At 45.9% G+C, this 13,611-nt stretch overlaps 2 protein-coding genes across 2 annotated transcripts; one reads left to right on the forward strand and one right to left on the reverse strand.

Moving 5' to 3' along the window:
• Positions 1 to 808: 808 nt before the first annotated feature.
• Positions 809 to 7,323, forward strand: LGALS1 (galectin 1). Its single transcript, XM_066634032.1, has 4 exons — positions 809 to 885; positions 3,350 to 3,429; positions 5,950 to 6,121; positions 7,093 to 7,323. Exons 1-4 carry the CDS (start codon positions 880 to 882, stop codon positions 7,237 to 7,239), a joined length of 405 nt encoding a protein of 134 aa, XP_066490129.1. The 5' UTR covers positions 809 to 879; the 3' UTR covers positions 7,240 to 7,323.
• A 3,006-nt stretch (positions 7,324 to 10,329) lies between these two features.
• Positions 10,330 to 11,403, reverse strand: LOC136657550 (urotensin-2 receptor-like). The gene has a single exon (XM_066634467.1). The coding sequence runs from the start codon at positions 11,401 to 11,403 to the stop codon at positions 10,330 to 10,332; it is 1,074 nt and encodes a 357-aa protein (XP_066490564.1).
• Between the last annotated feature and the right edge of the window lie 2,208 nt (positions 11,404 to 13,611).

Consider the following 13,611-nt stretch of genomic DNA (forward strand, 5'->3'; position numbering starts at 1 on the left):
CTTCACAGAATGGCTTTGAAGGCAAGTGGAAAGGGGCACTTACACAGCGTGTTGAGGTGCCTGCAAAACTTAACATTTTGCCCCCTCCCGGGAATGCCACTGATTAAACATATTCTTGGGGGACAGATATATCACGATCTCATGATGGCTATGTGCCACCTCCAATTTCAGTGTGCTTCTGAATATCCCAAGTTGCAAGGCAGCAATGGTGGGATAGACATAGGACTTTCGCTCCTGCTTGAGGACTTCTGTGAAGTAACTGGTGGGCCACTGTGGGGAAACAGGATGCTGGACTAGCTGGGCCTTTGGACTGATCCAGCAAGGCTGCTCTTATGATCTCTGTGTCAGGATCCTGCCTTGATAATGGCTTAAATAGCCCTCCTCCAACCGTGGCGATTACATTTTCTCTTTTCTAAAAACCCTTTATCCAAATATCTTTGCATCTCTTGGCTCTGGTCTGTCTTGCTGCCTGAGGCGTTTTTCAAACAAAGGGGCCTAGCATCTTGCCTGCCAAGTGCCATGGTTAAGTTTTAGAAGATCGTTGCACAATAAAAGCCTCTCACTGCAAAACTATTTTCCACTGGCTTCATCATCCTCGGGCTGAGTGGGACTGCCTGGCTGCACAATGAAGGCGAGCCTCCGCATCCCCGAGAAGAGAGACAAAGCCATGCCACATCCCCCAGAAAGAGCTGCCTTGAAGGTTGCCACCCCCTTCCCACCCAGCTCCCCATTGCTCTTTGCACTGATTGGTTGGTGGAACTTGTGACTTCTCAGCTGCTAGCCTATTTAAAGGCCAGGGTGTGGCATCTCAGCCCTCCACATCTGTGTGCAGCCGCAGCTGTGTGTGTAGCTGGAACAACCACCCTGAAGGAGAGGATCATGTCTGTGAGTTGAGGCTGGGGCAGGGGCACTCAGATATCTGGATGGGTACTGGGGCAGACTTTGGAGTGCACAAAGAACCTTTGGGTGTTCTGCCTTCCTTGATGGTGGAAATCTGCAGATGTGTTAGGAGACTGGGAGGGTGGGCTTGGAAGAAACTCTGCAGTTGAGATCCATGGTGGTGGTGTGCGCTCCTTAAGGCTGTGCTGACATTCAGTTCAGTAGATGTTAGTATTGTGTGATCAGATGTTAGTATTATAGTGAAAGAGACTGTGTGGCCTCTTAACACTTTTCAACCCAATCAGGACGTGATCAGGGGAGGAATACTGGATCTCTGTGAACGTCTCTTGGTTTCTGAGAAAGATGAGTTTTTGAGGGGGGGAAACGGAGGGAAGGAGCGTTGTGCTTAGATTTGCTTCAGCATGTAATGAACTGTTTCCCAGAACTCTACCGATAAACCTTTTCCAGTGGGATGGGATGAGAAAAGGCTTACTGGTGGACCACTGCTGGGAGACGGTTCATTAGACGCTGAAGCAAATCTAAGCACCTCGCTGCACACTGGTGGAGAAAGCCACTGAGCTTCTGGTGCAACCTGAGCACCTTGTGCGCAGGCTTTTTAATCCCACTGTTTCAAATGTGCATGTTGCTTAGGGCAATCATAAATTCCAGAATTTTAGGTAATGAAGACACTTGTTGGGTATGAGCATCATGGCAACTGGGTGTGGCTCAGCCGGAACAGCAGATGCTGCCAATGTGATACCTTGTGAAGACTTTCTCTCCTGGTCGGAAAAAGTATTGTTGGAGCTGATTTTCTCTTGTTTATAGGGAAGGGAAGTTTTGTAAGAGGGATTGCTATCTCCTTGTTTCTAGTCCTATGCCTGCACACCAGCCTGACATAACAATTAAGCAGGTGGCACTTTTCCAGCCTTTACCTGTAGGGTAGGAAAAGTCCCCATTAACTTTTATGCCAAGCTGTTTTGAAAAAGTAATGTGTGCAGGCCCAGAAACGTAATTGCAATTACGGTTGCCATCTGTCACTTTACATGCATGCAAATCTAATCTTCTCAAGCCAAGTCTGCAAGAGAGAGTTTTGTTCCCATGTTGCAGGTGGGGAAAATTGGCTGGCCAAGCTATACAAAACATCCAAGGCCAAATCGATGGGATCTGAATCCATGCTTCGCATTGAACTTGAAGGATGATTGAAAACATTATTGCACCCTTGTCCACTGAGTCAGTTGCACGATTAATGCATCTTAATGTTCTGGTTGGCAAAGTGGGACAGTTGGCTGAGGCCTGACATGGGCCTCCTGAGCCAAGCACCCATGCACTCACTGTAGGACACTAACCCCCCTTCTCCTTCCTAGGGAGTCTGTAAAAATCTGGAGCCAGTCGTGACCTGGGAGTGAATGCGAATCCCTGCTTCTGTTCTCCCTATCAATAACCATTAATTACCATTTTAGTCCTGAGGATTCCATTTTCAGCCTCACTGGTGCTGCCTACTTAAGACCACACCTTTGTAGTCTGCTAACAAAGGACAACCACTACATTCTCATCTTGTATCAATCTCTAGCGCAGATCCCTAGTTCATTCATAAGCACCCACTGATGAGAGACCGTCAAAACCAATATTTCTTTTGCAACCTGATGACTGTGACAAGACAGTAAAAAAGCAAATGGTGCTTGCAAAAGGATTGCTATAATGTGCACCATTTAAATGCCCCAAAATACCCTTTAACCACCTCTTTTGTCCACAAAATCATGGCTACTACCCTGCAGTAGTACTGAGGAATGACATTATTTCAAATGCAATCTTATTTATTTAAAATATATATATCCTGCCTTTCTTTTCCCCTTCAGGAAGTGCACAAGGCAACTTAACAATCTTTTTGTCTGATGTATCTTTTTGTCTAACAATCTGACGTATTTGATGTTCCCATGCGCTTCTGCTCACCCAAATGTCTTTGCTGCAGGTTCACATGTCTCTGGAGTAAGCCTTGAAATTGTTAATGCAAGCAAGACTCTAATTTCACACTTTCAAAATATACTTCGGAAGAATAAAAAGCGGGTTTACTTTGCCCCTTCCGGTCCCTGAATGTCCTTGGGGTATTAACAAGAGTGGTACAACCTTTAGCAGTGAGGGCTCAGTGCTAAAAGGATTTTGCTGAACCCAGACATGTTCTACGAGTTCATTCAACTGCCGAAGTAAATTCTAGCCTGCCGAAGCTCATGCCACTATAGACTTGTCAAGTCTTGAAAGTGTCATAAAACTCTCTGTTGCTTCTGGATGATATTTAGTTGTCCACTTTAATATCTGCATTACATGATGCTCTGCTTTGATGTATAGGAATCAAATGTGGCACTTACCCACACTTGGTTAGCATTTGATTTTGTGGAGTGATTATCCTCCCTGACTTTGACTGCTTTCTAATGAAGGGAGTGAAAAATGACCCCTCTTTGGATTTTTTCTCCAGGGAGTTACTTGCAGCAACCTCCAACTCAAGCCCGGCCAGCGTGTTGCTGTGAAAGGTGACGTTCAACAAGGAGCCAAGTCGTAAGTTGGGTCTTGTGGGGGAGACTTTCTTGTAGACCAGGGGTGCCAAACTCATTTCGAACAGAGAGCCGAAGTTAGCATTCATGCTGCCTGCCGAGGGCCAGAACTGACATCATTAAGCAGAACATGACGTCATTAAGCAGTTGATGGCCAGAAAAAAGCACTTTTTTTCTCACACAGAAACTCATTAGCTGCAAATGACAGAAGAGAAAATGTGCAAAACTTTTTCATATTTTCAAGATATGAAAGAGCCCAATTATCATGCTGGGAAAACTCACTTGTAATGGGGGCCAGAGAAATTGCTTCTGGTGGGCTACATTCGGCCTGTGGGCCTTATGTTTGACACCCCTGTTGTAGACCATCTATACAACCAACCTTAGTTTTATACCTAAGCAATCATAACATTTTCTCAAAGAATCCGAGAAACCGTTTGGTAGATGAGGATTCTGTGGGAGGGTCGTAGCCCTTCCTGGGGTCAAGGATCCCTGGAGAAAGGGAATTGCTACCTACCAAACCATGATAAAATAACCTCCATCCTGTAATACCAAGAGGTTAAGAGAGCCTCCCATCAAGTTATAGTACTGAAACTCCATTTCTATTGTCTTCCCCCTCTTGCCTTTGAGTGAGAAAAACAGTTGTCTTGGAGAGGCCAATGACCACCCGCAGCATTTTCCAGTGAGTCATCCAAGAGTAGATCAGCTGACCTCCCCTCCTCCATCTCTATTGCTGTGCTCCTCTTGCCAAGAGACTAAACAGAACCAGCTGTTAAAGGCTGCAGAGCCACTTCCTCCCCTCCGTCTCCTCTTACATTGTCTTTCTCCTCTGCTCAGTACTATTTCAGCCTCACCCACTAAGCCCACTTAGTGCTGCACCAGGAAGATGGCACGCAATGACAGAAATGGCATTTGTGCTCTTTCCCTTTGGGGCAGTTTCCACTTTAGATTCCTTTCCCTGCCCTAGACTTAGAATGTCTGGCTTTGTGAGGCAACCTGTGCAGTCTGACTCACGTTAGAAATGGGATGCTGGACCCTTTGGCCCGCAGTGCTCATGTGTTCTTAAAAAGGCCTGGTATGCCATGCTCCTTCTGCAACATGCTGTCTAATGGCCCAGAAGCTCATTTCTAGGAAGAATCTGCATTTTGGAGGCTCGCCCTGAGAGGCGCCAGTTTGCAATAAGCCCCCAGTGCAGATAGCTGGCGGGGCTTGGCGTAATATAAAGGCAGGAGGAGCCCCTGAGGGGGAACAAGTTTGTAGGGAGGCAGCAGATGGGAGGGAACAGCAATTGGCTGTGCAAAGAACCAGCCCAGTCAAAGACTATTCTGCTGGCTAAGACATTCTTCTGCCAGAAACCAGTAGCATGGAGGCAGTTCCCCACTCCTTTGAGTCTGCTACACCAGTGCAATATTAGCAGCACACTCTAGCTACTAGAGGTTGCTGAAGGGCTTCCAAAACGGTGTTACTTAATTCACATTGCCTGAACAATAAACTTTGGAAAGAAATAAGGAAAGAGTTTCTGTGGATGATGAAACACTGTGAAATTCTGGCCATACAAAACTACAGTGAAAGATCCATGCTCAGACAGCAGGGGCCTCTTGGCCCAGGAGAAGGAATTTGGATCCTTCACTGGGAACAGTCTCATGAGGCTCAACGTGCCTAAACGCTTCCCCTTCTTGCTGATAACATCAAAGGCGCTTCCAGGCCCTTCACATCCAAAACTGCCTTGGCTCACATCCACATGATGGAGCCTTGAGGTAGGGAGGATCTTTCCAAGAGGTAGAAGAGGCTTGTTTTATTCAGTGGGAGACAACTGAGCTCCTCTGGGAAAGATCCATGCTGAGGAGTGTTTTACTGTTGCTTTTCACTTGCTTCAGGCATAGAAAGAGGCAGTTCTTGTAAACTGCCGTGCTGGGTTATGTGCAGCCTGCCACTTGAAAAAGGAGCCCTTGAAAGAGGACAAATGCTGTGTTTTTATACACATGTTGTACTGTCACGATGTATGCTTAGTGGATCTGAAGGATGCACAAATCTCCTTCACCTTGTATGCAATGAGAAACATAGTAAGGATCTGGAGCCAACTGCAGCTCCCTGTCATGTGTTTCTGCAGCATACAGGAGGTTAAGAAAAGACATAGTGTGGAACTGAATTGTACATCCATTCAGCAGTGCTGGAAAGTTGGACAGGTTGGGGCCCTTACTTCTGAGTAGACATGCTTAGGACTGTGCTGTCAATTTCTCACATGGAGGAACAAAGTCCCTATAAATGAAAGCCCAAGACTATATATACGTCATTCAGTCAATCCTGCCACAGGATACCCATTTTTACATTGGCCTAGGATCCAAAACTCTTTACATATTAAACCTTTTGTACTGAAGTCAGAATCCCTGCTCCTTACAAACTGTAAAACTTCAAAAAGGGGTTGTACTTGAGCTAACCAGATGGCAGATATTCAAGGGTGTATATTTAGTGTTCTTTTAAATCCATGGTGGCTGAGAGCCTGATGATGATCTCCTGTCTGTCTCAGTTTTGTCATTAATCTGGGCAAAAACAAGGATGACCTGCTACTGCACTTCAACGCACGGTTTGATATTCATGGGGATGTGAGGACCATTGTGTGCAACTCCAAGAACAAAGGGCAATGGGGAAAAGAACACAGGGAGTCCAACTTTCCCTTCCAGGAAGGCTCCCCAACTGAGGTGAGACATAAAGACTTGACTGTGTGTGAATGAATAGGTTCTCCTCAAGACCAGGTCAGGAAGCAGCAAGAGGTTCACAGTTTGAACGGGTGCAGGGGATGCAGCTGGTGACGAGACTGGAGCCAAAACTCACGTGTCTCACCAGTTCTGGATAGGCAACAACATGTCCTTTATTTTCCTAGTTGGGTCTCTTGTGTCCTTTATTCGGCATGTACAACTTTCCCAGCATGCACTTATCACAGGCAGTTGCAGCTGCTGAAGTTGCAGCCACTGGTCACCATGCAGTAAGTGAAAGGACACAAAGGAGACCTATGGTAAAAAAAAAAAAAACCACCATTAAACTTAACCTCTTTGATTTTTCTCTGTCATGCAGTTGTTACAGATATAGGAACTTTTTAAAAAAAAAAACTGGTAGCCCTAGGACAGGCATATTTTGCACTGGCTTCCAAACTGACTGATATCCAGCTGAGTCTTTATTATTGGCTTAAGAAAGAATTGAAATATTAAGGTTCCTCATTGTTTGGGCTCCCAGTCACCAAAAAGACTACCTGCACCCACATTCAGCTATCTGAACCTTGCAGTCTTTCTTTGAGGCCCTTCTCTGGTTGCCCCTGCCTTCTGAGGTTGAGTGAGTGATGACCAGGGAAAGGGCCTTCTTGGTGGTGGTGCCCCATTTGCAGAATGCTGGTGGAGAATCTTGCTTCAGCACTTATGAAGACCTATTCATTCACCCAGGCTTTTCACAGTGTTGTTGGCTAGCTTGACTTTAGCTACTTTAGTTCTTGTTTAGTTCTTGTTTTCTCTGCTGCTGCTTTGAGTACTATACCACTGCTTTGAGAAATGTGGGTGCCTGGCCTACAGTCCCAGGCTTAAAGATGTACTGGAAAATGGAAGGGTGGGGTAATACATGTATTATTATTTAACATAACTCATGAATGAAGATTCTGATGCTGAACCCTTTTCCCCCACAGGTGGCTTTTGTTCATGACAAAAAGGAAACAACCATTACATTGCCTGGCAACATAACGTTCAAGGTTCCCAACGAGACTGGCTTTGAAGGCATTGACTTCGTCTGCACAGATGGCGACATAGCATTCAAAGGCCTCACACTTGCTTAACTGTCTCTTCTAGTTTGCCCCGATTACCTCTCCTGCTTAACAAGGCACAACAATAAAAACGGCTGCATTCCGGCCTTAACTTGATGTGTTGTCTTTGGGTCTTTCATGGAGAGCTGTCGGGTGCTAAGCTCAGATCCTGGGTACTTCCACTCCCCTAACTCCCGGGTTTCAGATGGGAAGCTTGTTTTGCCCTATCTGAGGATGCCAGGGATTTCCTGCAATATTGTGCATGCAATGCATGTGCACCACCACTAAGCCACAGCCCACCTTTCCTTGCCATCGCACTTCTTAGACCTGCTATTTCTGTGTACATGGATGATGGTTGTGTGTGTGTTACCTGGTTGTTGGCAGTAAATTGGGGAGTGGGGAAAGGGTGCAATCTGCAGGGCCAAATATGCCCAATTAGGGTCTCTCCCACCCCTTCTGTACCTTGAGCACTGTTTTCAGCCACACTTGTTAATGATCATAGAGAAATCCCTGCCCCTCTGAAGTTCTCGTCTGGTACTCTAAACCCCTCAGTGTGCTGTACGATACCAAAATGAAATCTCTATCTAAGGAAGTAAGCAAATACATGTGCTGCTTAGACTACTGGTAAGATGCAGTTAAAGATTTGCATACAGCCAACAGTTTTTATTCTGGTTGCCATAGCAGCAGGGGCTTTTGGTGCAACTTTAGTCCAGAAAGGTTGTGGTTTGGTAGACGGGAAGGAAGCAGAGTATGGCTTGGAAACGGAAATAAAACCAAGAAGCAATTTAGAACATACAGGCCTTATCCCAAATTTACAAAGGCTGTTACAAATGCAACACTTCTGTGCTGCTGTCTGCAATTTTCAAATGCTCCTCCCTAAGCCCCAGTGTGTGTGTGTGTGTGTGTGTGTGTGTGAGATGCTTTCATTCAACAGGTGAGCATCTATTATTCATTACTGTTGTGGCAGGGCTGCCTGTTTGCTTCTCTTTCTTCTCTTCTGCAACCAGTCGCTCCCGTCTGCAGGCTTCTTGTGCTGGATTCCTCGGCAGCTAGAATCCAACGTATCGGTCTGAAGCTGATCCAGAAATGCTGAATAATTCAACAGTGAATATACATTGCATGCCAGCATACTGGTTTGGGGGTGGTGGTGGTGGGGACTCTGTTCAACCAATTGGGGATGGGGCAACTGATTCTGGATCAGTTCCTGGTCAAGGCCTTCTGACCAGAAACTACTGATGGCATGCATTTGGAGAGGCTTTGGCTGGTCTTAAAAAGAGGTTGCAATAGTTCTGTCAATGATTATTGGCCATGATAGAAAAATGGAACCTCCTTATTCAGAGGCAATATACCTCTGAATACCAACTGCTGAAGACATATGACAAGGGATGACATTCTTCGTTATGCTCGTGAGCTTCCCAGGGCATCAGGATGGATGGGCCCTGTTGAAGACAGAATGCTAGCCTGGCTTTTGGTATTCTTGCATTCAGAAATGGGTGCCTGTTTCAATGAGGGGAGGGAACAGCATTTCACAATCAATGCTCTGCTAAGTCACTTCCTACAGTGCCTGCAAATGTCCTGGAAGAGAACTGCATTTCTTCCCGATCAAATGGAAGATGGCCTATGAAACAGGCAGTCGGCTTACCTGGTAACTTACCACTAGGCAAATGGTTGTCAGCATATATAGTAATGTCCTGCCAAGTGGTGAGGAGAACCTGACCTCTTCCTTTGCTTCCCTAGATTTCCTAGCAGGTACAACAGTGGGGTAAGAGTTGCTTCTGCACTTAATAGCACAATACAAGTGACTTACTTATCCAGTGGCTATTTGAGGACAATTATAAGCTGTTGCATCTATTAAACTTCCTTACCTCACTGGTACCCCCTGTTTAAGTCACAGGATAGTATGACCTCCCTACTCTATTCATCTGTCTCTGTGTCACACTCTCTTGCCTAGTGCAGTACTCCAGGAATGAGGTATGTTACAGCCACATAAGACATTCCTTCCCCTACTGTCAAAGTCCCACCCTAGGAACTACAGCAGCCCCACACCTTCCAACATTTCATAGGTTACAATAAGGACATTGGTATATTTGTAACACATAATCTTACACTTTGGATCACAAACTGAGCCCCAACATGAGCCCCAGTACACATCGTTAAAGTCCACCCTCTGTACTCTTAATGTCTGAACAGTTGCATTTATTCTAGAATAGCTGCAACTCAAATGCATTCAGCAACATTTGCTCCCTGGATAGGCACTTGCAGGAGAGATGGATTTCACACATTATGTAAAAGCAAACACGGCCGATTGCAGGCTCCATAGGAAGCTGCAGCCAAGTCTTGCTTCCTGAGAAGTGTATCAGCCCATCCTATCAGCCCCCACCTCCCAACCTGGGTGTCACACAGGGCTTTCCGTAAAACACAATTAAATTGAATGAGTAGATTATTTTATAGTGGCTGTGTGGTGCCACCTTGTGATTCCTTGCAGAGCTACCACAGTGGATGAGAACGATAATCATGAATAGGCAGTATGTGTGTTCTCACAACTCAAACATGGCAGCATTTAGCATCGATGCCAAGCACTCAATTACAGGGATGTTCCTTACCCAGGTCCAGCAAGTGCCTCTTCAGACAAATGCTGCGCCTGGGGAAAGGGTAAGATGGGGGAAATACAGAGCACCGCAAGAGGCAGGGCCTTTCAGTCCCAGTTACAATTTATCTGCATTTTATTTACTTATGTCATTTACTTAAAGTATTTTTACCCCAGCTTGCTGTACTTCAGGGTACAAAAGGCAGCTTAACAATAGAAAAACAAAGCAATCAAGGACATAATAAAGCAGCAACACAGAACAGCAGCAACAACTGTCAAGAGAGGCAAACAAGACCCAAACATGTATTGTCTCAAACATTCTCGGAAACAGCAGAGTCTTAAGTAGTTGTCTGAACCCCATTAATGAGAGATCCAGGTGAACCTTGCTGGGAAGGGAGCACCAGTGCCCTGCTTCAAAGACACTTACCATCCACATAGCTGATGATATGGTGATATGGTGGAGGGGCCCAGAAGATGATCTAAAAGAGTGGGCAGGTGTGAATGGGCAAAAGCTTCCCTTGAGAGGTTGTCAGCGGTTATCCTTTGCTTTCCTTATCCAAGCTCTTCTCCCTGCACCCATAAAACCTCTGGGCCATAGATATGCAGTCCACAGGGGGCATTTCTAACTTCCTCTTCCTGAAGAGAGCATGGCCCCCTCCCTGTCTCTCACCAGCCTTTGAGGCCCTGTACTTGCAGTAGTTTCTGGTGAGCAGGGTATAAAGAAAAGGATTGATGCAGCTGTTACTGTAGGTCAAACAGGTAACACCAAAGTTGAGGTAAACCTGCACGGTAGCCCCAATCTCCAAGTCCTCAGACCAGTACAGCTTGGCTAGCTGCCAGGCCCAGAAAGGTACAAAGCAGGCCCAATAGGCTACAATGATGCTGAAGATCCTAGAGAACACCTTCTGTTTCACGACTCTGCCTACCACCTGTGGCTGCATGACTTTCATGGACGTCCAGTAGGCCTGAGCGAGGCAGGAGTACACGATGCCTAGAACCAAGCCAGGTCCTAGGATGCTTGTGCTGAACAGAACCGTGAGGTAAACACGGAATGCATCCGGCGTCCATGTGGGAAAGCAGATGTGTTTGTGGCTGCTACCTTCCCGCTGTTGAATCATGACCATCATGGGCACAGTCAGTAACAACGAGAGAAGCCACACAGCTGTGCTGGCAATTTTGCGGTAGCTATTTCCAGCCCACCTGGCCCTTAGTGGCCTTGTCACTGCCCAATAGCGCTCCAAGCTCATGGCAGTCAGCATGAAGATGCTTGCATGCATGGTGAGCAAATCCAAGCTGAGCAGAAACCTGCAGCCCACATCCCCAAAGAACCAGTCATGAGCAAAATAGGTACACACCACAAAGGGGATGGTGGAGAGGTAGAGCAAGTCAGCCAAAGCCAGGTTGATGACATACACACACAAAGACCCTGTTGAGCGAACAGATGTGCCTCCAAAGGCCACCACCAATGTATAGATGTTCCCTGTCATCCCAAAGAGACACATGATGATGAGGACGGCACCCAAAACACTGGTGACCGGGCTTTCCTCTCCAAACTCACCCTCACCAGATAAATTGTCCCATGAAACTTCTTCAAAGAGTTCTGCCGTCATTGGGGACCCCACGCATGTGTCGGTTCCAGCAAGAACAACTCTAGCGCATGGCCCCTAACAGGGATGCCTCAGTTCTCTTACCATTCCTGAGGGAAGCAGGATGTGAGGAACGAGCATGTCCATTCCACTCCGTAAACCTTCTGCTTTCTACCAGTGCAGAATGCTTTGTCTGTTAACGTCTCTGTCTTTAAGCGCTTGCTGATCCAGTAATACGCAGTAAAACGTCCCCAGCCACCGCTGATTTTCTCTATGCCTCCCTCTCTTAATCTCCAAGACCAATGAAGGACAGCTGTCATACTCCCCTAACGGCCCCCCACTAAAAACTACCATCCCTTTCTGAGTGGAAGAACACATTTCTGACTCACAATTTCACACTCAAGTGCCAGCGCACTCAGCAGTAGTTACTGGATTGTAGCTGGTAACTGAGAAATTGCATGGTCCTTACCCAAGTTTTCAGACTGCTCTTTCCTTTCTCCCCCCTCCCCCTTTTTTTGGAGCCAGCTTTGACTCCCACCCCACCTCCCCCTTTCCATTTTGTTTTTCACTCTTTTAAAAGGAGGACTAATTTTAAGACTGAAAAAGAACTAGGAAGAGTAGGGCTACAATCATGGAAAGTCTTTTGAGATCAGGCCCTAACTGGGGTAAGGAGGGATGAACTTCCCATGCCAAACCATTGAAAGCAGGCCATTAAATCAGCGCAAATATCTGCTTTCAGAGCAGGAAATCTGCACCAATCTGCAAAGTGGCAGAAAGGTGTAGACTTGGATGCATTTTGCTTTAGGTCTTTCTTACCTTATGAGAGAAATTTGTGACCAAGTCACCTAAGACTGATAAGTTGAAGAACATCCTCCAAGAGTAACTCCTCCACCCCAACAAACTTTTCTGTTGCCTGGAGTGCTTCCCTTGCTCTGGACAGTGTATGGCTGGCTTCCGGCTGGTGCAGGGCTCAGTGTGGACTGGTAGTGAACCAGTGTCAGCACTGACCCAGCACTGACAGTTTGGGAATGGGCCCTAAACCAACAAAAAAAATGGAGGGAGGAGAGATGTTGCTGGGCCCAGCACCAATCTGTAGTTTGTAAGACAGATCAAAGGAGATGACACACTCACTCACTGAGGTTTGTGCATGCCAAGTACAAAATGGATGTATGGTTACTGGCAGAAGGAAACACTAGGTGCTTTCCTTTTGAAAAAATCAAAGCCAATGGTTATTTCAATCTGTCTCTACCATTCATTGCTCCTAATAAAATAATTACCCTGCCATCTATTGTTGATTTTTTAAAAATGACCAACACAAATACCTGCAATTTTTGTCTGCTTTGGATAGTCCTTGCTCTAGGGTGGATAGTTTTGTATTCAAGACTTAACAGCAATTTTCCAGAGTGTCTCGATCAATTCTTGTCAATTCTACCCAAGGGCTTTCAGCAGCAAATGAGAAATCTCCACCAAATGGGCTATTTGCCAGCAATGTGCGAGTCATACTGGAGTTTGCCATGAGCTGTACGGACACGCCACCTCTGCTTGGATCTAGACACTGTTACTTTGTGTTTCATCATCATCATTAACAGTAATACCAGTACTCTGACAGTACTGCAGTATACAGAATTTTCTTCTCACCTATTTCCAGTTCTCCTAGCTTCTCAACAATTGTTAGAAGTAAACAGCTGTCTTGGCAATTGGTGGCAGAAAGAGTTGAGAATCTGGCTTGATCCAGAGAGGGGAAAACATGACAGTACAGGATTTGGCAGCGAAGCTGATGGCTTTAGTGGATTTTTTGTATCAAGTAAAGTCATGCACCCAGGAATATTTCCAGCATTCTTCCTAAACTACTCAAAGCTGTTTCTCTGAATGCAAGTCTCAGATGTTGCCCTTCCATACCAATATGTAGACAGTTATAGGGTCTAGTAATTTTCTGAAAAATCACTTTATTTAACAAAAAAAATCTACTCCATTTCTGGGTTGGTTTCCTGTTGCAAACGCTGGACATAAGCTTAGCCTTGTGATCTTTTGCAGAGGCTGGTTTTTTCTCCCTTTGCCTTGTCTTTTCTTCCCTCCTTTTATCATCTGATGGGTTCATCTGCCAACCAACATAAGGAGAGCCCAACTGGATCAGAAAAAAGGTCCATGTGACAGCTGTATCACCACACCTACCTGAGTATAAAGAAAGATATAGGGTGGTTGTGACTGCTACTCTAAGTAGAGCTCCAGTCT

The sequence above is a fragment of the Tiliqua scincoides genome, chromosome 7, assembly GCF_035046505.1.
Source record: "Tiliqua scincoides isolate rTilSci1 chromosome 7, rTilSci1.hap2, whole genome shotgun sequence".
Lineage (NCBI taxonomy): Eukaryota > Metazoa > Chordata > Lepidosauria > Squamata > Scincidae > Tiliqua > Tiliqua scincoides.